The 27,051-nt window shown below is 42.7% G+C and overlaps 5 protein-coding genes across 9 annotated transcripts in view; 4 read left to right on the plus strand and 1 right to left on the minus strand.

Moving 5' to 3' along the window:
* Positions 1-1,798: 1,798 nt before the first annotated feature.
* Positions 1,799-2,929, plus strand: LOC122616680 (mitochondrial 2-oxoglutarate/malate carrier protein). The gene has a single exon (XM_043792220.1). The coding sequence runs from the start codon at positions 1,894-1,896 to the stop codon at positions 2,833-2,835; it is 942 nt and encodes a 313-aa protein (XP_043648155.1). The 5' UTR covers positions 1,799-1,893; the 3' UTR covers positions 2,836-2,929.
* A 121-nt stretch (positions 2,930-3,050) lies between these two features.
* Positions 3,051-4,225, plus strand: LOC122616681 (mitochondrial 2-oxoglutarate/malate carrier protein). Its single transcript, XM_043792221.1, has one exon. The coding sequence runs from the start codon at positions 3,156-3,158 to the stop codon at positions 4,059-4,061; it is 906 nt and encodes a 301-aa protein (XP_043648156.1). The 5' UTR covers positions 3,051-3,155; the 3' UTR covers positions 4,062-4,225.
* Positions 4,226-4,470: 245 nt separating this feature from the next.
* Positions 4,471-27,051, plus strand: part of LOC122618209 (contactin-associated protein-like 2) — a 61,242-nt gene continuing 38,661 nt past the window's right edge. For 3 of the 5 annotated variants that reach the window (XM_043794454.1, XM_043794457.1, XM_043794458.1), the window contains exons 1-6: positions 4,472-4,990; positions 15,938-16,503; positions 16,622-16,895; positions 18,521-18,740; positions 19,966-20,101; positions 21,505-21,789. In XM_043794454.1, the coding sequence (XP_043650389.1) occupies positions 15,981-16,503; positions 16,622-16,895; positions 18,521-18,740; positions 19,966-20,101; positions 21,505-21,789 (1,438 nt within the window). In that variant the 5' untranslated portion in view covers positions 4,472-4,990; positions 15,938-15,980. Of the gene's footprint in view, positions 4,991-15,937; positions 16,504-16,621; positions 16,896-18,520; positions 18,741-19,965; positions 20,102-21,504; positions 21,790-27,051 lie in introns of all 5 variants that reach the window. The other 2 variants (XM_043794455.1, XM_043794456.1) reach the window with 1 other exon arrangement.
* On the minus strand, positions 13,730-13,996 carry LOC122618214. The gene has a single exon (XM_043794463.1). The coding sequence runs from the start codon at positions 13,994-13,996 to the stop codon at positions 13,730-13,732; it is 267 nt and encodes an 88-aa protein (XP_043650398.1).
* LOC122618212 lies at positions 24,694-26,173 on the plus strand. Its single transcript, XM_043794461.1, has one exon. The coding sequence runs from the start codon at positions 24,863-24,865 to the stop codon at positions 26,012-26,014; it is 1,152 nt and encodes a 383-aa protein (XP_043650396.1). The 5' UTR covers positions 24,694-24,862; the 3' UTR covers positions 26,015-26,173.

Below are 27,051 nucleotides of genomic sequence, written 5' to 3' on the forward strand. Positions count from 1 at the left end.
TTGCTAGCCATTTTCTTGCCGTGGCTAGCCATTACTGTGGCTCTCACATAGGGCGATCCCCCCCACCCCGCTGGAATTGCAGCTGTTATTGTCATTTTCCTTTAAGCAACAGCTTCACCTCAACTTAGTTCGGTTCAGCTCGGTTCGCTTGAGCGTAAATTTCTGTGGTTTCCAGGCGATTCTTTCGGATACCATAATGCTGCGGCTCCTCCGCACCTTCTCCTTTGGCCATTATCAGCATTGTCATCGTTGTCGCTGAGTCGTTTGCTTTTTGCGATTTTTCTTTCAGCTTTTCGCAGTTTTTCCTGCGCCATGCCTTCCACGCTTGTAGGGCTGCTCCGCTGCTGGATCTGCCATATATATGTGGTTATATAGTATGTCTATATATATATTTACCACAACTGAAACCGCAGCAGTCGGCCGCCGATATGATCTGATTTATTGTAGTTTCTTGTTGTTGCCGTCGTCTGTTAAAATATTTATTTACAATTTTCACAATTGGCATTTCAGTTCAACGAGCTTGTCTCTGATTGTTTGATTGCATTGTGCCATTGTTATTGTTGCTGTTGCATTTGCTGCAGACTGTTGCCCCACTTTTACTTATGCACATAAATAATTAGAGTATTTATGTTGTAAACTGCTTGATAACAGCATTTGCATCGTTAGCCAAGTTAGCACAAGTACGCCTCAAGTTTTAGGGAATTCTGAGTATGTTTGTCTTAATTTGCCGAATGTTCCTTGATATGCATTATTTCTATTCGAGTTCTAGGAGCGATTGCAACAGGATAATCAATGCATGGAATTATTTTGGTGTTAAGGGGGTCGATTTTTATAAATCGTCAAGAAAACATTGCTGCATTTTGGTCTCTGAGAAATGTAACTTATTTAGTTTAAGCAACAAAAATAGTCAAAACTATGCTTTACTTTCCCATGTTTAACGAGGAAAGACATGAGGAATATTTTATTTCCTTACCTATTGCATATTGTATTTTATAACAAGGTATCACTGTACCATCGTTAATTAAGACACCTTGGAGCCATTCCCAATCAGCGGACTTTTTGCGAACCCGCAAATAAGAAGTTCCCTGCATACTTTTCGGCGGGTAAATGTAAAGTAATTGCGTTATCGCATGCGATTTTCCCTTTTTTCTTGGGTAGAAAATCAACAGCAATCGCTTCTCGGTTTTTCCCTGCAATATTTTGTTGGTCTTTGCCGCCGCATGAGTTCCTAATTAGCCCGCAATGAGTTGTCGATACGTCATTTGCGAGTACATGAAATTCGGCTTGGTTTTTGCCCTGCCCTGACATAACAATTTCGGCTTGTCTAATTGGGAGGGCCTCGTTTGTGCCTCCTCCAAAGTGTTCTTTCGGTTTGAGTTGCTCTCTAATTGCATTTCCAAACGATGCCAAACCATTTTGTGTACTCTCATCTAATGGGGAAAACGGTGACAAGGCAGGAGGCGAAGCTAAAGGGTTGGATTGGCAACGAGACAGATAATAAGCCGCTTGCCAGGGTCTCGTTAATTTGTGGGTGGCCCAAAACTGGCACAATTATCTGGCATGTGAGGAAAATTATAGAGGTGCGTTAATTGGCCAAAGGTGTTGGCCTGTTAACTGCCACAATTAAAATCAATGCCACGACGACCCAAATCGGTGGTTACCTCCACATTTCCATGTACAGAATCCCTCTTTTGGTTAAAACAACTTATACATTAAGACCATCTTTTGTAAATATAAATTCAACACAATGAAGTTAACACCAAGACTAGATAGTGTGGAAGGCTTTGGTGGGGCAGTCAACTTCATTTAAGCTCACATACGAATTTGGCTCGTTTCCAACCACACACTCTCAATTCACATCTCCCTTTTCCAAACATAATTATATCTTCCAACATGGCGCTAGTTTACGGTGTGGAAAAGAAGACGGTGCCCTCCTACATGAAGTTCGTGATGGGCGGAGCCTCTGGAATGCTGGCCACCTGCATTGTCCAGCCGCTGGACCTCCTCAAGACCCGAATGCAGATATCCGGAACTCTGGGCACCCGCGAGTACAAGAACTCCTTTGAGGTTCTATCAAGGGTTTTCAAAAATGAGGGCATGCTATCCCTGTACAATGGACTGAGTGCCGGACTGTTGAGACAGGCCACGTACACAACGGCTAAGATGGGTGTGTACCAGATGGAGTTGGATTGGTATCGCAAGAACTTCGGAAGTGATCCATCTATGGTGGCCAGCATGACCATGGGCATTGTGGCAGGAGCTTTTGGAGCCTTGTGTGGAAATCCCGCGGAGGTGGCCCTGATCCGGATGATGTCCGATAACCGCCTAATGCCGGAGGACAGGCGGAACTACAAGAATGTGGGAGATGCCTTTGTAAGAATTGTGAAGAACGAGGGCGTGGTGGGTCTCTGGAGAGGATGCTTGCCCACAGTGGGTCGTGCCATGGTGGTGAATATGGTGCAGTTGGCCTCGTATTCACTGATGAAGGACCAATTGCGTGGGTATCTCCAGGATGGGATACCTCTGCACCTGACCGCCGCCCTGATGTCCGGCTTGCTGACCACCATGACCTCAATGCCGCTGGACATGGCCAAAACACGCATCCAGCAGATGAGAGTTATCGATGGCAAGCCGGAATACAGTAGCACCATCGATGTGCTGAAAAAAGTGCTGAAGAATGAGGGAGCCTTTGCCATTTGGAAGGGATTTACTCCGTATCTAATCCGCATGGGTCCACACACAATCCTTTCATTCGTCTTCCTAGAGCAAATGAACAAGGCCTACAGCAAGCAAGTGCTCGGTGACTCGCCATCCGATTCAGCAAAGAAAATATAGCATATCTCCTCCCAAGCAAATGGAAATTGATCCGATGTCTGTGTAAAGCGCGCTTGTTCTGTGAAGTAAACATTCATATCTTATATAAAACAAATATCTTATTGTGGTGTTCTAATTCGTGGATCGACTCAGGTCAGTACTTGCTAGTAGACCAATATCTATCGTTTTCCCAATTTTACTGAAATAAGTTATCAGAGAAGGCATAAAAACAGCTCTCATTCAATCCCAACAAGGATTGCCATTCTTAGCCTTTTAAAATTAGTTTCGGTTCAAATAACTTTCTTAAATTCGAATTTCTTTACTTCAACCTTACTTTTACCATGGCGTACAGCATTGAAAAGAGATCGATACCCGGCTACATGATGTACATCAATGGCGGTCTAGCCGGAATGATGGGCACCTGCATTGTGCAACCATTGGATTTGGTGAAGACCAGAATGCAAATCTCGGCCACGACGGGCGAGTACAAGAGCTCCTTCGATTGTCTACTGAAGGTGTTTAAAAACGAGGGCATTCTTGCCTTGTATAATGGCTTGAGTGCTGGACTGATGCGACAGGCCACGTACACGACAGCCCGCATGGGCTTCTACCAAATGGAGATCGACTCCTATCGCAAGCACTTCAATGCACCGCCCACTGTGCTGGCCAGCATGGGCATGGGCATTCTGGCCGGCGCTTTTGGCGCCATGTTCGGCAATCCGGCGGAGGTGGCCCTGATCCGGATGATGTCCGATAACCGTTTGCCGCCGGAGGAGAGACGCAACTACAAGGGCGTCGTGAACGCCTTTGTGCGGATCGCGAAGGACGAGGGAGTGACCAGCTTGTGGAAGGGATGCATGCCCACTGTGGGTCGTGCGATGATCGTCAACATGGTTCAGCTGGCATCGTACTCGCAGTTGAAGGCAGCCTTCTCGAATTACTTCTCGGGACTTCCGCTACACATCGCCGCCGCCATGATGTCCGGTCTGTTGACCACCATTGCCTCAATGCCGCTGGACATGGCCAAAACGCGCATCCAGCAGCAGAAGACGGCCGAGTACAAGGGCACCATGGATGTCCTGATGAAGGTCAGCAAGAACGAGGGAGTTGCCGCGCTGTGGAAGGGCTTTACGCCCTATTTGTGTCGCTTAGGGCCGCACACGGTGTTTGCTTTTATATTCCTGGAACAACTCACCAAGGCCTACAAGCATTTTGTGCTCGGCGACGATTCCGAATCGAACATATAAGTCTGTAAGGGCCCTAATTGATTGCCAAAATCAATAGTCAACTTGGAGAATATCTCCCACTTTGTATTGCCACAACAAAACAAACCAATGTATTATTTTCATCATACAAATTAGGTTTGAAATGAAAATATAGTTCACTGATTTCATGTTCTTTCTTTAAATAATCAGCATACAGATTTTATTTGGTAATATTCTGGAAGTAAACTTATATCAATTAGAACTCTAGAAGGTAACAATCCTCATTTAGAATTACTTTACATTTTTTTGACATTTTTTCTCGCATGCTATAACTGACACCCGGACTGAATCCATCTGTCCCGCTCCGGCGATCAGCTGAGCTTTGTTTGCGGTGGGGCTTTGTGGCGCTTATCAGTCGGCCGATCAGCCGGTCCGGTATAATCTCGCCCAGTCAGTTGCGTTCCTACGTTGCGATCGAGCGGTTCGCGAGCGGTACGGGTGTGCGGATCGAGATTCCTTATATGAAATATATCTACTGGCGGCAGGGAGCTGCAGCAAAGCAAAGGAAAGTCAAGCCAAGTCAAGCCGGGCGGCGTCTCTCAATTGAAGCCACTTAAGTACGCCGACTGGGATCTGTGAAGGAAATCTCTCACTTGTGATGAATCAACCGTTGAGTTCATGCCGCGGAAGTGTTAATTTAGCATCCAAATACGACTTGTAGCGCTCTGCTCCGTACAAGTGGCATTCGAATGTGCTCTTTGTGTGCCGCATAAATCGTGCCCGAATAATCATAGAAAATATGCAAATGAAATTATGTGTGCGCTACCCTACAAGATAGACACATAAATCGGTAATTAAGTGATAATTGTTTATGGTGTGAATTCGGCCGGACATTGGCAAATCTCTTTATTTTTTGGGCGCTGTAAATCGCTTGAATCGCCGGAATCGCCGGAGGGAACCACTTCACTCAGGTGGGTTTGCCGATAAGATCTGTAATCGGTATCTATCTCGGTTTTACGGCGGCACAGTGGGCACTCCTTCAGATTGTGGCGATACGAAATGTTCTATCGCCGACGCCTCCGATCGAGTATGATTGATTAATTGCTTGAATCTCGAGCAAATTTACGAGCGGCTCATTGATTGCCGTGCAAATTTGTCATAAAAAGTCTGGGCGGCTTATATTTAGATTGATTGATGAAAAACCCGCGGGAATTATTATTTTTGCGGCTCCAAAATTGCACAGTATATATGTTTAATAAAATAAGGTCCTTATCCAACACAAATTGCTGTCACACTTTCCCCATTTCTTTATTAAAACTGTGATCTCACAGATGCAGCTCAAGTCGCAGTTACAAGTAGATATATTTGTATTTTAGATACTCGCAGTAAACTGTTATTTTCGCCATCGTCGATTTTGACACTTCGATTACCGCTGAGGGAAACATCTGAACACCAGGTAATTGCTGGTTGTCAGGTGGCATGTGGAGTGCTCTCCACTGGCTTGGGGTGTAAATTATTTGGCATTTATCATTGGAGTCTCTGATAATCCCCACCGTGCTGGTGGATATTTACCTCAGATAGCAGGGAGATAATGACGCGCAAGGTTTAGCTCTAGTTCTATTTAATTATTTCTTGTTGACCTTTTCTTAGAGCAATTAAGTGATTCTGATGTTTGCTAGAAATGGTAATTGCCAAAAGCTAGGGCACCAGAATATTCAAAAGCAAATAATGCTACCGTTTTATATTTACCTAAAGCTCATCCCTAAACAATTAGCACTTTTTGTTTCAGTGAAAAATATTAATAAGAAATTTAGTCATACATAAAACGACATTTTAATAATTTAATTAGTCTGAAACCGTTTGAAGTTCATAAATATTATACCCAAATTCAGCCATCGCTTTATGGGGGAGATTTGTCGGGCTATGTGAACTAGAAATTCTAATTAGCACAATGCCGTCTGCATATTAATTTGTCAACAAATGAGCGAAAATAAACAATGAGTCCCAGCCAGCACGCTCCACTTGGCATTTGAATTTTTTTCGATTTATTGTTTGTTGAAATTATAATTGGAAATCAAGCGGCAGAGATCAAATTAAAATGCAATCTCCCTTCCGAACATAACTCTATAATGTAGTTAATGTTTGGTTAGACCGATTAATGAGCGGACAATTGGTAGGGCAAACCGATATGTGTCAACAAAAAAGTGAGTGCGGTTGACAATAAAAAATATATGGCAATATAGTGACAAATTAAATATCACAATAATCGAGTTAAGTGAGGTTGCTCGCAAGGCGACCATTAGATACCCTTTAAATAATTATACAAATATATGCATCTTAAAGTCACAAGTGTTCTGTTAACATTCTTAGACGTATAGTATATATTGCTTGATAAAAATGCAAGAAATATATATTTTTCCCACACTAGAAACCCATCAGTACTCAATCGAATGAACTATACTGATTAAATATAGGAAGCAGAACAATCGCTCCACTTCAAAATCAAATTAAGTGGAACTAATTCATGTAATTCCAAGTGACTATCATGTCACAGCCATTGTACTCGGCTTCACACTTTTCCCTCAGTGTTTTGCAAATTAAAATGACAAAGCTCTGGACAGGCACAGTGGGCACACGTCTGATGGCATTCGTGTATTCGTGTATGCCGACCTGTGAGTCTGTGTCAAGTTATTACCATAGCCTATAACGGGCAGACTAAACCGCACGTGATCTCAGACCCCCAGATGGTGTTGTTGTTGCTACTGTTGGTGTTGTTATTGTAGTGAAACACCCGCACACACAATTGCATATATAACTGGTTTAATAAGCTCGGCGAGCGACGTTGGTTTTTCGATCACATGACAACAAGATCAGTGAATGGTGTTCGCTCGTGGAGGTTTTATATGTTTTCGAGCATCAAATGCAATTAACTAATAAGCAAAATACCAAACGCCTCTAATGAATTCACAACAGTAAAAAAGCCCAACATCTCAGAGCAGGCACGCAGTAGCCGGGGTCAAAGGTCAATCGCCAATTTTCGTTTGACCGAGCCGCGCAATTCTCTCATGTCATCGTTTCTGGCAAAAGAGACAAGCATGTATAAGAGTTTGTTTAACAAGGGTGTAGTGAAAAAAATTACTATAAATAAATAGTTCATTTAGATGTATTATAATATAATTATAGTATAAGTAATTGCTCATTTCTTTGTTATCGAAAAATGTGTTCATGCATGCACGCAAACATAAAGCCATTGCAACCCAGTTGAACTAGACTTATTGTTTAGTATTTCTCTCAGTGTGCGCATATATTTTCCCTCCCATTGATGGGCGGCAGATAAGGCGCAGCAGCAACAAAATAGAATTGTGTCTGTCATCTGGTCGGATCTTGGATCTTGGGACACAATCATTATCGTGGTTGCCCAGATGCGTACACACTCGTGCATGGCCACAATTTGTCTACGACGGAACGCGAGAGTTGCAATTTTCGAATTAAGACAATTGCCACACGAATTACGGATGCCAAGATGCCCCGTCTAGATTCGCGACCCACGGCATCTGATTCGCTTTCCTTCGCCGTGCAAAAAATCAATGCCAAAAGTAATGCAAATTTTGTGACAGACTGTCATTTTCTTCGTGCCGCATTGTCGCCCGGCTGCCGAAAATAAATTGAATTTTAAATGAGCGGCAAAAACCTACGTAGAAGTCATCAAATATTTAGATAACACTGGGGCCACAGAGCCAAAGACCAGACTTAAGATATGGAAGGACATCGAACTGCATGATGCTGTTGAAAGAACGTTCATCTCAGTCAATAGTATAAAATATTCTAACTCAAATACCTGAGTAATACCTTTTCTTAAAGGAAGTTAAGATGCGTATACAAACAGCCTTAACTAACTAGCTAATTCTAAACTCATTTCTGTCTAGTCAATGTACCCCAACTACTTGGCAGAGTATCCAATAAAGGGTGACCAAACAAATTAGAGAAATCTTAGTCCCTGGCCTTTTGTCTTTCAGACGCGGCGCAATCACAGCCCAAACACCCAACAGATACGGATACATTGTCGCCGGCAATTTAGCCTCAGATGTGCGGCAGATCGGCGGTAATTTTCCAATTGACGCCTATTACGGTTAATCGTAGCAGTGACCCAAGTCCGGACCAAGCTTAAACTAATAATGTGCCCAGTTTAATGGCTAAGCCGCAGCAAATCGCCCGGTCAGTCCAAGGCACATCCCAATGCCCCCCCCCACCACCACCCCGCTCTTAAGTCGGCACCCACTACATAACCGCCACAAGACCGCACGACATCGTTGTCTCGGTCTCGAAAGCTATATGTCACCCACCCATTTTGCTAACCACTCCTCGCCAATGTGTTTGTACACCGGGAGAAAGGTGTAGCAGAAATTTTCTCTTACTTATTTCTTGCTTTCAATGAAATTTTATAGTGGCTAATACAACAGCTCTTATAGGAAGTATGTTATTTTAAAATTATGAGTAAATATAAAATATAATACAACATAAATCACAGAATGAGCATTGAACCATTGACCAACTCCGATGACTTTTTCTCTCGGTGTACGATATGTTCTATTGTTGCTCCTGCTGCTTAGCACGCTAACTAACTAGCAGCCGTCGTCGCTGCCGGCGTCGTTGCTTTAGCATTTCATCGCTGGAATTAGTCGCACCGCGTAGTTCGAGGCAAGTGGATTAAATGGTGACGAAAGATACAGTCCTGCGTCGCCGGCCGCCAAATGAAGTATTCATTATCCTGGACAAGCAATTAGCACGTCGCCTGTGAGACGGGTCAATTCGGCAGCACAAAGGATGCGCATTGGAATTGCTCATACGACGTGTTGGCCGGCAGAATCTGGCTTAATCAAGAGACCTTTTGGGGATGCGGATCCTTTAACCGGATCTCGGTGTCTGTGTCCTGTTTTCGGCTTTTCCGGTTCGCTGTCCCGTTTGTCCCGAGTGTCCCGTGCGTTTCGATTGTCTCTGATTTCACGCAAATGTAATCCTCGACCGCTTGATTTCGGTGCGTTTTTCGGTTTGTGTTTCGTGACTTGAGTAAAGGCAAAAGTTGATTCATCAGCCGCAGGATACACGCAAACAAACAAACAAACCAGCAAATGGAGCTGTGCGAGTTCACACGGGCTTGGGTTTATGTGTGCGTCAGCAGAAAATAAAATAGTGAAAATATAAAGCACAATACCACTGCAGCGACACATCCTTGAATCCTTCGTTCATATATACTATATATACTCATATATGTATGGTGCGAGCGAAACGAGCGCTCAGTCACGCAAAACGCCAGCGCACTTTGACCTCATTTTGGGCAGCGTTTTACGCTCCAGTGTGTGACCCTGCCACGCCCCCTTCAATCCTGCCGCCCCCTTCGACATGTGTGTGCGCTCAGGAAGCAAATTAAATCTATAAGTTGGCGTATCATCGCTTAAACAGGATAAACTGCAGATTGCAATTTTTTTTCGCAACCTCTATTAAAATGGTTTTCAAGTGTTCGTTTGTGTGCTGTATGTAATTAAGCCATTTTTGGCCAGTTTATAAAAACGCACCAATGCAAACGCATTTCATTTAATAAATGCGGATATATAAAGTGCTGGAGCCGCCACAAATGTGTATTGATATGGAAATTTTTGAAAATTGCACTCGTTTTTGAATGAATTAGCAAATGTAAATTATAAAGAATTTAATGTATCTGCGCTTTCTCCATTAACATGGTCATTTTAACTAATGAAAATAATAAACTCGTTACCGGAAATGCATTTAAATAAATATTATTTATAAATACGCGACTGAATGGCAAAACAAGTGCAAGTTAAACGTAAATGATGCCAATTATTTTTGCCCATGTAAAAAGGGTTTGTTTTGTAAATCAATAAACGAAATTTAAGCCCATAATGTGTGTCGCCGCAAGATATTAACAATTTTATACAAATTGCATTTAAATGTATTTAACGGATCAACATAAAATCGTGATGTAAAGAAAACTCAGCGATTACAGTTTAAGTTTATTGAATGCGGAAAAAATCCCTGTGCAGTTCAACAGTAAATATTTTTTTTAAATATTACTTAATTAAATTCTGTGCAAATATTAAATCAACCCAAATAGAAACTTTATAACACGTTCAAAAATTCATTTAATATTTAAACAAACAACTGAGTTAAATCAATGTTGGAAATTTAAAACAAGTTTACGGAAAAGTACACAAATGCATTCAATGCCATAAAAATACCAGATAATTTTACAGCAATCATTTAACAACTATTAATTCAAAATAAAAAGTTGTATTTTACTTCTTATGAAGCATACATCAAACTATAGCTATATCCGGCAAATCAAATAAATATTACAATTAAACTAAACTACCTAAACTTTATTCACGACCGCACAATAAGGTTTAAGGATTATCAAGTTGGCCAACACCAATCAATAAAGTTGGCCAATTGCTATGGGCCATTTATGACATGCCGGTGTGGTAAGGAGTAATTTATTGATACACTTATAGGCTAAATAGATTATTATTCGCACGGTACTCAGTCAATTAAATTGCCATACACGCACGGCCCATTAAAAAGCGCTCAGTAATCGGGAGTTAACATAATTCTTTGACGATGCACTCGCTGCGCAAACTAAGAAACAAACAGCAAGTTAAACACAAGCAAATTAAATAATAATTATTTATACAATGGCCGAATAACAGGCAATTATACTGCATATGGAGCAGGCCAAACGGAAATTCCCGGACAAACAGACAGAGTTGAACAATTCCAAAACTAAACTAAACTCAACGCGTCCAACGAGGCGTATGAATTTCGTTTGGTATTCTAAGCCATGTTACTGGGCATTAGGCGAATACTCGTATGTGAGCTGGTGACATAAACTATTGCTAAATGCAAACATTTATAGTTTCGTTTAATGGCTCAATGTGTCGCTTCGTCGGGCGACAGGCATTAAATCATTTTTAAAGTGCCTGCAAATAATTGAATTTGTTAGTTCGCAAATGCTTGCACAAATCTTGTCTGCAGCGTCCTTGTCTCCACAGTAAAAGGTGCCTATGAAGGATACCAGAAAAGTGTCTTTAAAAAAAAGGACAACAATTTTGAAAATTGATTGTAAAAAAGTCATCACCTAGTTTGCATTATAAATCAGAAAAGTTATCGTCTCTTAAACAACTTATCTAATTTGAGTCTTTTAAAATTGTATATGTGTCTTGGCAATTAATATTAATTGAAATGTGAAATAAAAATTTACATAAGTTGAGACAGGCAAAGTTATCTTCGTTCTAGATTAAAAAGGTTAATTTATGCATTTGGTAATTAAGAAAATTAAATTATTCAATTGATCTAGATGTTGGTGACTTGGCAATATTATCACACAATCAATTAACTGTTTGAGTATAGCTATACAAAAATTGATATTAAATCTATTTAAAAGAAGGCATTGCTTAAATTTGTAGTGCATAAAACTTTATAGGTGCAAATTTTTTGTAAAAATCCGCTGCATAAATATTTCTACTGTGAGTGCGAATACCTACTGTGAAGCTTACTCACATGAGGGCGACTTGTGAAGCGAAACTGAACGGCTAAATGCCTGCAGCATTCGCTTCGTTTCTCGACCGTCCGCCTTCTTTCCCGTGTCCTTTGTCTTGCGAGTTCCCAGTTCCTTCCTTGGTCCTGGAACCGTTCAGAGTTCTCCCACGCAGTTAGCAGCGCTCATTCATGCATCCTGACTTCTATTGTGCAACAGATACACACACACACGCACACATGCACATCGCATGTGGCAGTGATATACTTCGCACTTGGCGAGTGCGACCGTGACGCTAACAGCATCAAAGACTAGAACAACAATGGCAAAGGCCATTGTTGCTGTCTTTGCCATTGTTGTCGTCACTTAATATACAAATTTCAGTAAATATTTTCCAGACACTACACACACACACTCATACATACATACACACAAGGAGTGCAATTTCCGCGAGCTGAATTCGCACTGCACACGATTTTCTGCCGAAACCATTTCCCATTTCCATTTTCTGTCTCGAGTTCCTTGGGCAACAATTCGTTCAATTTCATGCAATCAAGTTATTTTAATTCATTACCCTTACGCGACCAACACTTGGGAGACATGCTAGCAACACCAACAAACACACACTTTCCCTGGCGGAGGAGTATGCCCCGGAAAACCCCTCCCAGAAACCCCCCCTCCTCGAGGCCCATCGATCCCCGCCATTGTCGCTGTAAGTGCATGTGCACTTTGCCTTGCGACACTTGACATTTACATACACACACGTAAAAGCACTGCAAAAAACAGCTGATTGAGTTCTTTTATTTACCAAAATATGGGATTGCCTTGGGGCAAAACGAATTATGAAAACGTAAATAGACAAAATATTTACAAAAATATATATAATGTCATGCATGCTATGTAAAATATAACCCTAAGTTTCCATTTTGATTTAAAAACAAATAAAAATACAGAGTTTCAAAACATCTTGAAAATCCATATAAATTTATCAAATTCATCAGAAGTTTTCGCTCAGTGCAGTATTTGCATGTGTTGAGACTGCACATCCACACAGACATGCCAAGGAATATAGAGCCTCACGCACGACTATCAAAATGTCAGACATCTGTCATTTAATTTAATTTGACTTCACTTTGCTTTCATTTGCCCTCCCACTTTTTTCGCCCAGCCTTGTGCGCTTTCTTTTTCCAATGTCTCCTTCAATTTTCCGCCCCACAGCCGAACGTATATAGCAATATATACGTGTATATATGTATATATATTTATGTATAGCTATATGGCGTCGATGTTGGAAACAAACGTGTAATTTAGCGGGTGGTGTTTGGAGGGGGTGAAAGGGGAAGGGCAAAAGGGAAGTAGGGGGATCCCCTCAGGCTGCTGTTATTACTTAGTTGTTGTACTTGCAGTTGTTGTTGTTGCCATTTTTGTATTGTTGTTGTTGTGCTTGGTGTGCAACGTACGCGAGCTCAATTTAAATCGCTTTGCGTTTGCCATGAAAGCGGTAAAAAGCGAGAAGGAAATGGCAGAGGGGCAGAGTAGGAAGGAAAAGTGCGAAAAGTTCGCGGAAAATGCATCGATCAATGAATACCCTTAATGGGGTTAGTAAAATATTGCAAGAGGTTAAATAAATGGTTGAGTGGCTGTGCGATATAGTGAATGATTGAATTAAGGAAATTCAACCGGGAGTTTATTGATATCGCAGAGCTGATAAATGGCTTACGATTCCAATAAAAATGGGAAGGAATACAGATTATTAATTTTGAATAAATTGGCGATAGGGTTTGGGTTTTTGATTAAAAATAGATAAATAGTTAAATAGATCAATTGTTTGGCTTCAAATAGGTTTAATCTTTGAGTTTCTAGTATAAATAAATAATTAATTATATCCGAGCATAATATAATTCGTATATATATTTCTTGTCACAACCTGTTACTTAACTTTTGTAAACCCAAATAATAAAAATCCAACTGAACCATCCCACTTGTATATCCCATATTTTGAGAGGGCATCTCCAAAGACAACTTTGCTTGATTTGCATAGGAAATTTTATTTCTTTGAGCTAAAACTAACTAAACTACGGAAGAGCACACATCATTTGCGCCAAACTAAAACTAATTAAAGTGGTAACCCCGAGGGAAAGTCGAAATATCCTTTTTCGACTCAACCCCTCCTCTCCTGCTGCTTGGCTATGACTTTCAGCTGCTTGTTGCGGTGCTTGAGTTTCTGCTGGAGTTGTCGTTTGAACTGCGTTTGCCTGCTGAGGATCTGCAGATCCTCGGCGGAGCAGCTGGCCAGGCGTTGCTTCTGCTCGGCTATAAGCTCCTTGGTCAACTGGATCTTGGTCTTGGACACCTGGACGTAGAGCATTTGGCGACGCCGCAGCTCCTGGCGGTGCAAAAATAAAGCGTAGGCGACGGATGCTTCCATGCTGGCGGCTTACTGGCGAATGAGTATCGGGTCGGCGTTTATCGTGGTTTTTAAAGGACCAACGTCCTAGGACCTCTTTCTATGTGCATGCCAGGTCTTGTTTATCTTGTGCCTGTCCTGCGGGTTTTCTGATTCTTCGCCGCCAATCCTTTGGGCCGCAGTTTTACCTGCGAGCCGTTTTACCGGGCTCTCTAATCGCCTTCCCACGCAGGTAACAGATGGTTTATCGGGCCAAGTTTTCTTTTCGCTTCTCGCTCGTGCTGGTACGTTAATGCACTTTAGGCCAAAATCCTCCGCATATGGCCGACAGGCAGCAGTGGGTTTCCTTGCGGGTTTGGGTCCTTCAGCAAAGTTAGGTAAACTTTTGCTCTTCGCCCACCCACGAAACGATTGGCGGTGGGTGGCACTTGGGCACATTTGGCAAACTTCTTGGTCATGCAGCTTCGCAGCGAAAATCCAATGGAATTTTTTGGGCCATCCATCTAAAGGACAGTGCAGCTTGGCTGGACTCACCGAGCGACAGGATGGCACGCACGTCCTGGACAGCCCGGCATATGCATCAATAATTTTTGCCAGCATGCGACGGCACTGAGGGAAAATCACACTTTGTATGTTGAATGAAATAGGGAATTTTTGGTTTTCTATGAATTAACTTAAAATTCTGCTGATCTGGGAAACACATCAAGAGGCAAGTGTTTCATTCATAATGGAAGTTTTAATGAACTTTGATCCACATCTTTTGATTTTCTCCTCAAAACCTTACACCTTTCTTTGCTTTCCCACTCTTTTTCTCCGTGTTGACCCGGCCCAAGACCCGGACCCGAAACCCGGAACCCAGAACCCGATCCGTATACGAGCCCGTGTCTAATGCCACACCAACACTTTGAGGTTTATTAATTCGCATGAACTCCGTCCGGCTGCTCGACCCTGCACTCATTTTTCATGCTGCCCGGGCAACGAAAGCCACAATTAAAAATTGCTTATGAACGGAAATGGCAGACAAAAAAGGGAAAATAACTGCCTGCCGCTTAGAAGCTGGACCCAACTTTCAGTCTAAACCATAATCTGAGCCATGGGAAAGCTCTCAAACTTTTCCGGGGAGTGGGGAGGGGGCGGTGTGCGAAAAACTTAATTTCCTATTTCCTTTGCAGTTTCCGCTCACTGCCATGAAGCGTCTTCCATCCATCCATTTGGTGTAAACTGTGCGCATCATTATTTTGGAATTTTTGACACTTTTTTAGCTCGCTGGTGCTAAGCTACTTGTAAATCAACCCAAGCTCATGCGTCTTCCTCTAGCCAGTGTCTTTTATATATAAGTGTGTGTGTGTGTCACATTTCCGGCGGAAGTGAAAGCAGAAAACTTGGTTCGTTTTCCTCTTCGCTAAATGGCATCAAGAAATGCAGCATTGTCGCCTCAGAGGAACAGAGACATTGACTGATGATGATGAGCACGATGATGTAAATGGGATTTTAGTGCCGCACATGACAATAGTAAACTTCTTTAGCAGCCGGAATCATAAGCTGTGATGTCTCTGTTCAGATCTGCTCTGTGCTCTCTTGTGACATGCAAGTAAATTGCCTTGGTAAATTTATTGCGCAATTACAAGGAAATCTAATGAACAAAGAAAAGGATGAGCCGGAAAGAAGATCCAAAATAGGATGAAGCCACTTAATTCCGGCTACGAAAAAGCTGCATTTCAGTGCCTTGTGAGATTAAATATAAAATAATTTGCCCAAGGGCACACTATTTTAATACAAAATGGCTATCCGAAGTGTGGCTAAGCTGCTCTAGAATATTGTAAACTTCAAAGTTGTATTTAAAAATTAAAAAGTACTTAAAACCAACAGCTTAAGCAAATGTTTTCAGCTTCTAAGTAGTCTTAAGAATTCAACATAGTTTCATAACCGAGTTAATCCATTAACATCTTTTCTGGCTTTCAGTTCCCAAGGAAAAATAGGCCATTGCCCATCCTCCGTCCGCAAAATGGCATTCCCGTATATCCTGGCACTGCTGCCCCTCATTTGCTCCGCCTCAGGGCTCAGTCTTCCGAACATGACCTCAACGGATGCAGTGGTTGCCGGTGGAGGCATTTTGCCAATCCTCATTGCAGGAAATCCCGGCAATCTGGGGAGCAGCAACATGAGCCTGGGCGGCGGCACAGGATTGGCCGGCAGCAGTCCCGGCGGACAATCGGTACCGGATTCCGGAGGAGGCAACTCTGCGGGCGGCTCGCCGGCGGGTGGCAGCAGCGGCACCGGCGGCGGTGGCAGCAACAGCGGCATCAGTGGCAACAACTCGGCCATGGTCCAAGGGCAAAAGAGCAGCCAGTACGAGAAGTGTGCGGGTCCTGGAGATCCGGGTCCCTGCAAGCAGTACATTTACAAGTGGCGCTACGAGCCAACCACCAACGAGTGCACCAACTTCATTTGGGGCGGTTGTGAAGGAAATCCGCAGAACCGCTTTGGCACCGAGGCGGAGTGCCTGTTCCACTGCATCGGCGGACCACGTAAGGATTTGGTTGATTTTGTGACTTAATATCCATACAACCTTTAATTAGCTTACATATTAGTACCTCCACTGCAATCACATTGATATTTTTATTGATATCAATTGACCTCTTGCAGACACTCTGCCACCGTTCCTGCAATCCACCACCCGTGAGCCGAGCACCACGGAAAGTTCCATGCTCCTCGGCCTGCCGTACACCCAGAGTCCGGTCCAGTCGCCGGACGGAATGGGCGGGGCAGAGGGCGGGGATGGGACCACGCCCGTGCCCATCGAACAGCGCGGCCCCGAGCTGACTTTCGCGGAGACGGGCCAAGGCAAAACTTTCATTTTCGCCAAGAACAACACGTTCATCCAAATGGACGGCGACATCATACAGACATTTCAATTAAGGTGAGTGGACTGCAGTCCACTGCAAGTGCAGCGGCTGGGGCAACTGACCACCTGGCAGGTGGCAGCTTCGGGTCCTTTGCATGCCACTTCGCTGCAAGGGTCGCGTCATTTGGCGGATTGTTGGCCTTTTGGCTGAAAAGTGGTTGATTCGCTTAACCCCAGGAAGCGCAGGGTATTATTCTTAAAAGCAGTTCAGTTTTATCTGGATTCTATAGATTGACATCATTGGATATTTAATAACTTTCTTAAAGAATGCTGAGGTATTTATCTAAGTAATCTCATTTTCAAAATCAAGCATCACTTTTCAGATTATGAAAATCACTCAAATGCTATTCATGTTTGTGCTGTAAATGCCTGACTTGAATTACCTACTTACAACTATAAGACCTCTAGCGAGTTTTCAAAATACAGAACAATTAAAGCTGACATTTGACAGTAGATAAAAAGCAAAAAATCAATCTGACAGCCAAAGTTATTAGGTCTAAAAAATGCTGAAGCCCCTTCCCAAAATGCGTCCATACTTATGGGGTTAATGGTGAGTGCTGTGCAGCAGAGCAATTAGCCAAACTGACGTTGCCTTAACAGTTTCAAAATTGATTTTCTCTCAGCAATTTTCTTGGGGGACTGCAGCCTTATCGGCAGCTTACACAAAACAATCAAAAGGCAGGCGGAAAAGTCGGGAAAGGCGAAAAAGGCAGAGAAACAAAAAAGCGTCCCAGCAACCAGGTCAAAAGTTAATTTTCTGCTCAATTGCCAGAACCTTTCGGCTCATGTTGTGACATCTAAATGGTCCAAAACGACTGCTGGCCCAGATCTTGGGGGTATTTAAATTTAAAATTCAATTTGGTTAGAAACATTTGACATTTGCATATTAAATTAAGAGAAAAAAAATATTATTTAAATTCGTACTATGTGCACATGCTGCACAAACATGTAGACAGTCAGGCAAATAAAATTAAACATAACTTTGCCAAATAGAACTTTTACTTGTTATCCTTGTTGCCGCTGGCCAGTGGCTCCTACTACGTACATACTTGGCCAACTTGGCAATTTGTGCAGTAGTTTTAATTGTAACTCATGTGGCTGCCGACAGCAGGAGCAGCACAAACAACAACAGCACCGGCAACAGCAGTCAAGAGCAAAGAACAAATAAATTTAAAACTCTGTCAGGCAAACACACATGTGCTCAAAAGTCCGGTCAGTTTGGCTATTTTCTGGCAATACTCCGGTTTGTCTTGGAAATGTCTAATATTATAATTCGTTAAGCCAAAAAGAGATGTTAGGAACTGTTAATCAAATGCGAAGGAGCCGCCAAAAGATCTAGGTATCTAAAAGAATCTAATGATTTATTTTGAATAGATTTTTGCGACGTTCTAAGTTCAAAATATTATGTATTATTTTTATAGCATATATTCATTTAATTGCTAAATAAAATAGAAGGCTCGCTAAGTTTCCAAACAGCTCGTTATATTATGAAATAATTATATAATATTATATAGTTCATTTATAGCAAGCACTTCAAATAAGCCAAATACCAAATGAAGCCACTTTTGGAAGCCCACATCTGCAACTGAAATGCTAATGCACTAGCCGCTCTGCGTCTTTCCGTCTTTCTGTCTTTGCAGACTTTGCCGTGAGATTTCATTTCAATTCCGCACCAGACTGCCGCACGGCCTGCTCGTCTATCACAACGTTAAGAATCCGGATCGCATTATTTTGGACCCCTATGCACTCTACGTGATTGTGGAGAAGGGCCAGCTGAAGGTGGTCCATGTCTTTGGCAAGCATTCAACGAGTGTCACTGTGGGCGAGAGTCTAAATCGAGATGAATGGCACAGTGTGATGGTGAGTGTGTGCGATTGCCTGCATGCTACATGGAAATGGGAAATGGGAAACGGGGTCAAGTCTGGGCGAGAACCCTCAAAAGAAACCCGCTCGAAACTCAGTAATCCTGCGGGGCTATCGGACTTCCGGTGGATGTGATTCCACTGGAGAGCTTCTCAGCCCCACCAGGGTAATGGGTAATGGGCAGGTCGGTTAACATCTGGCGTTTTGGCCAAACATTAGCATGGCCATGCGTTCAGCAAGCAATTAGCAAGATTGCAATGCGGAATGTGTGCTGCCGGTGCATGTGTGCAAAACGCTTTATCAAATTTTTATAACAAAGCGAGCAAGTTGATTTATGTGCGTTCAACTTTGTTAACTCACCTCGGACATGGGGCTTTGGTCCGCTGGTTGCTGGTTGCATGTTGCATGTTGCTGCTGGGTTGTTGCATGATGCTGCTACTACTGCTGCTGCTGCTGATTTTCCACGCATATAGCTAACCGCAATCCCTCAAGCATCGTCGGCATCATCATCATCAATAACAGGGGCAGAAACTAGTGAAAAACCAGTAGCAGCAGACCAGTTAAGTTCGTGTTTTCATATTTAAAATAAGCAGATCCTCTACTAATCACATGCTCATCACAAATGGTATAGAGTACACAAGGAAAAGTAGAAACTATCACCCGAATATTTTTGAAATTATATGTTCTTAAAAACTTTCATAACTGAGGATAAGTAATCAACTCAGTTTGCATCTGCATTAAATATGAAAGTTTAGCAAATGTAGAATATCATAAATTCGTATATTAGATGCACTTTCGAAATTTTCTTTAATACTGACATTTTCTCAGTGCACTGACACACATACAAATACATACACATGCTGGCACTCATAAATAACACGCAAATTCCTAATGAATTTCAGCTGATCCCAGCTATGAGTTTGTGCGCGCAGCAGTTGCAATTCATTTTCGTAGATTTTTACCCATGCTGTTGCAGCAGCAGCAGCAGCAGCACTCGCAGCAGTAGCAACAAAAGCGGTAGCAACAACAATTTATCGCTTGCCGCTTGCAAAAACATGCAACTTCAACTCGGGGCCAAAACGCATAAATTCATAAATTTTTATCATTTGTCTGTGTGTAAATGCCACGCCCCCAATGGCTGGCTGCCCGGCTGGCTGGCTGGCTGGCTGGTTTATTGGTTTTACGCTCCTAACCGATCCCCAATGCTGTCTGTTTCGCACAGGTGCGCATCGATGTCCATGGCGCAAGATTAATTGCACGCGTCGACAATAGTCAGGAGGAGGTCTATCTGAAAGGACTGAATCACGAGTACAACTACGGCGTCTCCACGAATCTGCCATCGGTGGTCCTGGTCGGAGGTGAGTGCCCAAATCAATTGTGTATGCGTTCCCGTTCCCATTCCCGTTCCCGATCCCGCTCCATTGAAAATCCTGTCCAAAATCCACATCCACAACCAACGCACGCCACCGATGCGCCACAATCAATCATATTAAAGGCAACGCCTGAATGTATGCAATGATTTTCGTACGCGAAATTCGCACATAAACCATCGCATCAACGTGGAACATAGAAAGTTTAGTTTGGATTTATATATATGTATATAGATGTGGGATAGAATCGCATAGAAGAGAGTCGGCGAAAATCGAAAAATGTGCAAATTGAAAATCGAATTTGCAGTTTGGCGGTGACGACGCACACACTCACACAATACACAGAAAAATCCAAAAATAGAATTTTCAATTCAAGTATACCACGAAAATTGAACAGATTAGTACGCTTAGAAAAGTCTCCCTAGATTTCAAGTGATTTTAAAATATGGCTTCTAGTTTCATACCATTGCGCACCTTAATAAAAAGCAAAAATATTCAAGATATTACAACTTTTTTGCTAGTGAATGAGCGCAAAAAGTCGTGCTACTGAATCTATAAACTCGACTTGCTCATTTCGCATTGAATTGTAAGTGCTCGTATGTATGACTTTGAAAGCTGCTTTGGTGCGTTTTTGGAAAATTTAATTATTTCACGAGAGGGATGAAAACAGGGTTTCCATGGCAGGTCGACGGAATGGGCCATTGATTGCACTGTGATGATGTTGGTCTAGTTTTTCACAGCCAGCTCCCGCTGAGAATGAAGCTAGCACATTTGGAATGTAAAAGGGCATAATTTTATGTACGTTGGCAGAAATGCGTTCGTTGTGGTCGGATTTTAAATGAAAGCCAGAATATGTGAAAATGAAATGGAAAGCACGATGTGAATTTTACACTTACTCAAATAGGCAACATATTTTTAATACAATTTTGATAACGGACTAAAAGCAATTAATTATACATATATAAATGGGTTGATGCTTTCGCTGAAAATGTAACGATCTAAAATTATAATCTTTCTAAAATGAGCAAAGCTTCTATTTCTATAGAACCTCTAACGCCTTTGTCAGTTTTTATTTATTTAGTCCGTACTTTGCCGATCCAAAAACTGAGTGGAGACAACTTTTTTAATTAAGCAATATTTAAATCTGTGGCAGCAGCAGCGGCGAACAAAAATCCCATCAAAACTTTCAACTGTAAACAACGAAATTATGTTATGGTCACTCCGCCCACCAAAAAGCCCCTCCCCCTTCCCGTACAGATATAGCCAAAATCCATATCCAAATATCCAGCATGTTAATTAATATGTGGCCAGTGGCCACCCAGCCAAGACCAAACAACTGACCAATGCTCCGCATCTCGCATCTCACATCTCCCCGTTGTCCCATTTCGCAGGCCTTTCCTCGGAGGAGAAGCTGCACGGCGTGAAATACATTACTGAGTCCTTTGTGGGCTGCATCCGCAATGTGGTCCTGAGCTCCGGCAAGGCCGCCTCCGACCTCCTGCCCATCGCCCCCCTGGTGGCCACCAAGCACGAGAACGTCAACGAGGGATGCTCGGACATGTGCGAATCCCGGCACAACCTCTGCTTCGTGGGATCTCGCTGCATCAACCACTACGGAGGCATCTCCTGCGACTGCTTTGGCACCCACTACGAGGGCGAGCACTGCGACATATACAGTGAGTACTTGTGCCAGAAAATATCAAGCAAATTCCACTTCTAACCAAAATGTAGATGCATTATAGATACAAAAGAAAATATATATCAGTAATATATAGAAATAACAACCAAATATATAAACACATTTGGAATAATTTACGTTTTCAAAAACAGTCCATTTATTTTGTTTATTAGCTGTTGAGAGTGGGTTAATTAAACATCGCTCTAAACACTATAAAACCAAATGATGTTCAAATATGTATTTCATTTCAAGTATCTAACTGACACTCTCTGCTTTTTTTGCGAGTGTCAGTCACATCCATCCAACTCTGTCTAAATCCCAATATATCTCTGTATCTGGACATGACCCCAGGGGCGCCATTTTGTTTTAATTATAAACTATGTTTGTTTGCCAGTGGTTAGCCACTGGCACTGCCCCGTCCCCCTTCCCCTATCCCTTTTTTGGTCGCTACAGTTTTAAACACGCTAATGACCTGACCATAAATTATGCAAAATAGTGTTTGACTTTTTGACTGCCGGCCAGCTTGGGCCGCACCAGCGCAAAATGTGCGCAAAATTAGTTTGTTAAGCTCGATATATATGTATATGTATGTATGCCCCTACACCCTTCAGCAACATCCGACATTTAGTTAATGACATAAAGCCAATTCCAGGCCGCCATAATCTCAATTAAGTCACGCGAGGCCATTATATGGGCAAGCCTATTAAAAATTGAGCAGCTCGTTTATGTTTTCTGACATTGCACAATTTTCCGGCCACTTTTCAAGCACTAGCTTTTCATTCCAGCACGAAAATGGCAGTTGGCTATTTGGGCTCCCACGGGAGCCCAAAATGGAGTTACCCTTACTTCGCGCGGTTTAATATTTTCGTATAACTTACATTTACCTAAGACAATTTAGTTTTTTTGTTGAACTGAATTTTTCCATTTCTTCTTTCTATCCTATTATTATAATTAACTATATTTAATTTTTCTAAAATATATTCCTTTTAAATATTCCACGTTGAAACCCCTTAAAAGTCGCAATACTCCTGATTCAAGTTACCTAACTAAACTAAAGCCCAGTTAGGGCATCTCAACATGCATTCTTCAGATTTGGCCACCATTGCATTTCAAATGTTTGCTAAAAATTTGCATGCAAATGATGACCAACACATGCCAGCGTTGGAAAAAGGAAAAATCCAAAATAAAATCCTGACTTCGCGGGTGGCAGTGGAATTAAGCGGAGTCCGGTCTGGTGTTTTTTTTTTTGTGAAAAGTGAGGTGGCGTATTGATGCAACGGACAGCTGCAAATTGCAAAATGAACAAAAAAGAGAAAAACGCTAACGGTTGGCCGTTGCGTTGGCCATTTTGGAAAATTCGACGTGCCCTCCATCTGGGTGATTTCCCTCTCTATCTGTCTAAATGGCGTCTGTCAAGGACATCGAGCGACCGCCGTGACGTGCGAGTTTGTCAAGCATTTACAGCGCCTGCTCCTGCTGCCGCTGCAACTGATCACAATTACGTAACGAGCGCCGGCAAGTGCAAGCAAATTACACAGATGTACCTCACCCACACCCGTACCCACACCTACAACCACCCACTGGACCACCACCCACCGCTCAACGGCCACCGCCCACCGCCCACCGCCCGCCGGTTTGCCGGTTGCATGTTGAACTGCTCCTGGAACGGAAACAGTGTCAGGCCATTAAAAGCTCGCACATATCGCACGGTGCAGCTGTATTGCAGAGAGAAAAAAGTTACTAATTTAATGAAATTAATACATTTATTCAGTGAGATATCACTAGGTGTCTGAACTCCTTTTTAATACTGCTACAATATATTGTTTAAAGAAGATTTTCTTGATTTTTTGTATCCTAGCCTCTCTTTTCTCTTTGTTTTTTTTTTGGCAAATGTTAAAACAAGTCCCAATTGCACTATTTGTGCTCAGTGCACGAAAATGGTGAAAATTCAAATTCGTACAGGGTATAAGGGAAACGGGACACAATCAAACGCAGACGCTTTTGTAATGCAATAACTAAAATGACAACTACCAGTACAAGGACGAGCCTGTTCATGTGGATTTCACCCTGAACCCCCTGAACACAGAAAAGCCCGGAAAAGCCCCTATTTACACTCATTCCGATTTTTGCCATTTTCCATGCTAAAAGTGTCAACGAAATGCGCTCAGTTGGGGAAATCATTAGCCCCCGAAAAACCAGGCATCAAAATTTCTGAAAGAGACTACAAGATTTTTCGCCTTCTTCCGGCATAAGCGAATTGAAATGCTCGCAAACAGGACAGATTGAGGGTGGGCCATGGCAGCATGTCCTGCTATGTCCTGCCATGTCCTGTGATATGATGACTCCGAGCTTAGTTCAACTCTCCACTTCGGTCGACAGTTGTCAGCTCAACTGGCATTCATCATGCAGCTGGCAGAGATGCATTTTTCTGGCCCACTTTGAGCCAAAATTGCTGGGAAGGCACATATTAGGAAATACTTTTAAATTGGGTGAGTTGCGATACTACAGCAAGGTTGAGCTTAAGCGATTCAATTTTAATTAACATTATTTTTCAAAATTGAATAAGACACTTGAGTAAAAGTTTCCATTTAGAGAGACACGTTTAAATTAAAATTTATTTTTAAAGGTGTTAAAACACACAAACTGCAAAACAGTGTATTGTGGTCTCATTTGCCCAAAACGGAATGTCACACCTTAAATTAGTGCCATGGCTTTAATAAATAAGTTATTCGTATATCGCATTACCAAAAATCAATACAACATTATTAATACAACAAAGGAATCAAATGAATTTGATGTTTCGTTCTTATTTTCATAGCAGACTTAAAATAAGGGATTATATTCAGCTGAATATATTAGATTTAAAAGTTCAAATGATATGTTTGTAAGAACTAAGCTGGCTGTTTGTTAATAAGTCACACTCGATAAACCCAAGCAATTTGCTGTCTGTGTTTTAGTTTGCTTAATCCAAACACAAACACATCGCCACAAATTGCCAAGTCCACAAATTTGCAAGTTAATCTTGAGCGGAATTCGCCAATACAGTGTACAGTAAACCCTCTTGAAGCAGAATGAATAACCCTGGCTTCTCGGAGTTTTTTGTTAAAACTCCAACCAGTCGATCTATTCACTTGCGTGCCCAAAAGGTGGCCCAGGAACTGGTGCTGCAAAATAAGGAAGTGCGGGCCAAGATATTGAACAATAAAGTGCCTACCTATGCGCAGTTTCGAAAGATAATGAAATCTGCTGGCAAAGTGAAGGACCTGAATCCGATCACTTACAAAAGCATGATTGAAGTACGGCAATCGCAGATCGACCATAGGCGTCTCAAGAGCATCAAATCGACGGGTGACTCGCTGGGCTATCATGCTCGCCTTCTCAATCGCAGCCAGTTGGCCAGCGAGTTTACCCAAAAACAGGCGATTTTTCGACAAAATCTGGGACTCCTTGGACGGATCAGCAAGACCAATCGACTGAAGGGGGGCGTGGATAGCTTTAATCGCAATTTTCCCGCCCTTCAGTCGAATCGGAACAAGATCCGTGAGCTGGCAGACCGTTTGAGCCAGGAGAACAGGCAGCTCGGGTGCCGCCTCTCGCAGGTGAAGTCCAAGGTGGACTCGCACAATCCTTGGGTGACACCCGTCAAGCCCCTCGAGCAAAAGGCCTCCGATGAAACGGTCAGTGCATTCCTGCCCTATATGCCATCGCCCCGCTTGGGCAAACGTAGTGCCCACATCCTACTCCGACCCATAATATACTTCGATCTGGCGGTGCGGGAGAATAACCAGTTCCTGGGCAGATTACTCCTGCAACTCTACACCGAACTGAGTCCGGAAGTGGTGCTGCAGTTCGTGCGTATGGCCACCCACAACGATGTGGGTTGCCATCGTTTTGTGCGAATATTTTCCAATCTCTGGATGGAGGGCGAACTTGTCCCGGATGGCGATGATCCCTTGCGCAATCACCACAGCGTTAAGCACTCCTTTCTGGATCCCAGCAAGATGACCGGCGTGATATCATATCCATGGGACTATCGCCGTCACTTTCCCCAGGGACTCCTCAGCTACACCATCAGCTTTAAGCCATCGGTGATTCCGTGGCAGCGGGTCATCTTTGGACGGGTTTGCGGTGGCCTGAGAGTGCTGCAAAATTGCCACGAATTCGGCACCAAAAATGGCAAGACCAAGAAAACCGTGATTGTCACGCGGTGTGGCCTGCTCTAATGGGAGGCCATACATCGTCCGCCTCATTATGCAACTGCATTAACATAAGTCCAACGAACGGGTTGCACTCGAAAGTAACTAAATTGCAGCACACCTTTGTGGTCCAATGCAGCAGAATGTTTTTTCCCCAGCAAAATGCAAATAAAATTATGAAGTAAACTGGTTTTTGCGTTGGTTCTAGGGCACTGCAAAAACGTAGAGAAAATAGGAATTGTATGTTGGTTTGTTGATAGTTTTTTAGGAAGTAATAAGCTCTAATCAAACTAAAATCATACATTTAATTTAATCATAAGCTACATTGATCAGTTGGTATAGCCTTTAGATAAAGCCTTTTTAATAATTGTATTCCCTAAATTTTGGTAATTTAGCTCCAAAATCTTTTCTCAGTGTAGTGTTATGTGGGCTTGCATAGGTCGTGATGCGTTATCGGCTGGGCGCGGCCCACGTGTGTCGTGTCAGATAAGCGGCCCAAACGCGGCTGCTGTCACGGCACCACCCACTCCACCCACACCACCCACTTCACCCACTCCACCCACTCCACCCACTCCACCCACTCCACCCACACCACCCATGGAGGCCAACCACTATCCACTGCACCACCAGCGGCCACAAAAAAATGCGCGAAAATGGCGCGTTACACGATTTGCACATTTGGTGCACGGACAGGACAAGTGGCCAAGTGGATCTGGACCAAGAGTGGGAAAAACAGGAACATCAGGCGAATGCCTAGAGGCGGCCATAGAGCAAACAATATAATCTGCGTGTTTCGTTTTCCTCTGCATTTTCTTTTTGTGTGCAGCGCGCAGATAATGTCCAAGTGGCGAGGGAGTAAAAAAAAGCAAAGAACCTTTAAAGTTTAAAGTACTTTGGCGGATAATTCGCATTCCGAATTATATATATGAAAATGCAAAATACGCCAAAGAATTTCATTCGCATCGAAAAAGTTAACAGGTGTTTTATGCGAACGCCTTTTTCTGGCTATTTTTATGAGTATCCGGTTACAATTTTCAGTTTCAATTGTAGTTAATGAAAACAAA

Source organism: Drosophila teissieri, chromosome 3L (genome assembly GCF_016746235.2).
Source record: "Drosophila teissieri strain GT53w chromosome 3L, Prin_Dtei_1.1, whole genome shotgun sequence".
Taxonomy (NCBI): Eukaryota; Metazoa; Arthropoda; class Insecta; order Diptera; family Drosophilidae; genus Drosophila; species Drosophila teissieri.

Excerpts from the sequence above, each read along its gene's own strand:
- LOC122616680 (XM_043792220.1), top strand. The coding sequence starts at position 1,894 with ATGGCGCTAGTTTACGGTGTGGAAAAGAAGACGGTGCCCTCCTACATG.
- LOC122618212 (XM_043794461.1), top strand. The coding sequence starts at position 24,863 with ATGAATAACCCTGGCTTCTCGGAGTTTTTTGTTAAAACTCCAACCAGT.
- LOC122618214 (XM_043794463.1), bottom strand. The coding sequence starts at position 13,996 with ATGGAAGCATCCGTCGCCTACGCTTTATTTTTGCACCGCCAGGAGCTG.
- LOC122616681 (XM_043792221.1), top strand. The coding sequence starts at position 3,156 with ATGGCGTACAGCATTGAAAAGAGATCGATACCCGGCTACATGATGTAC.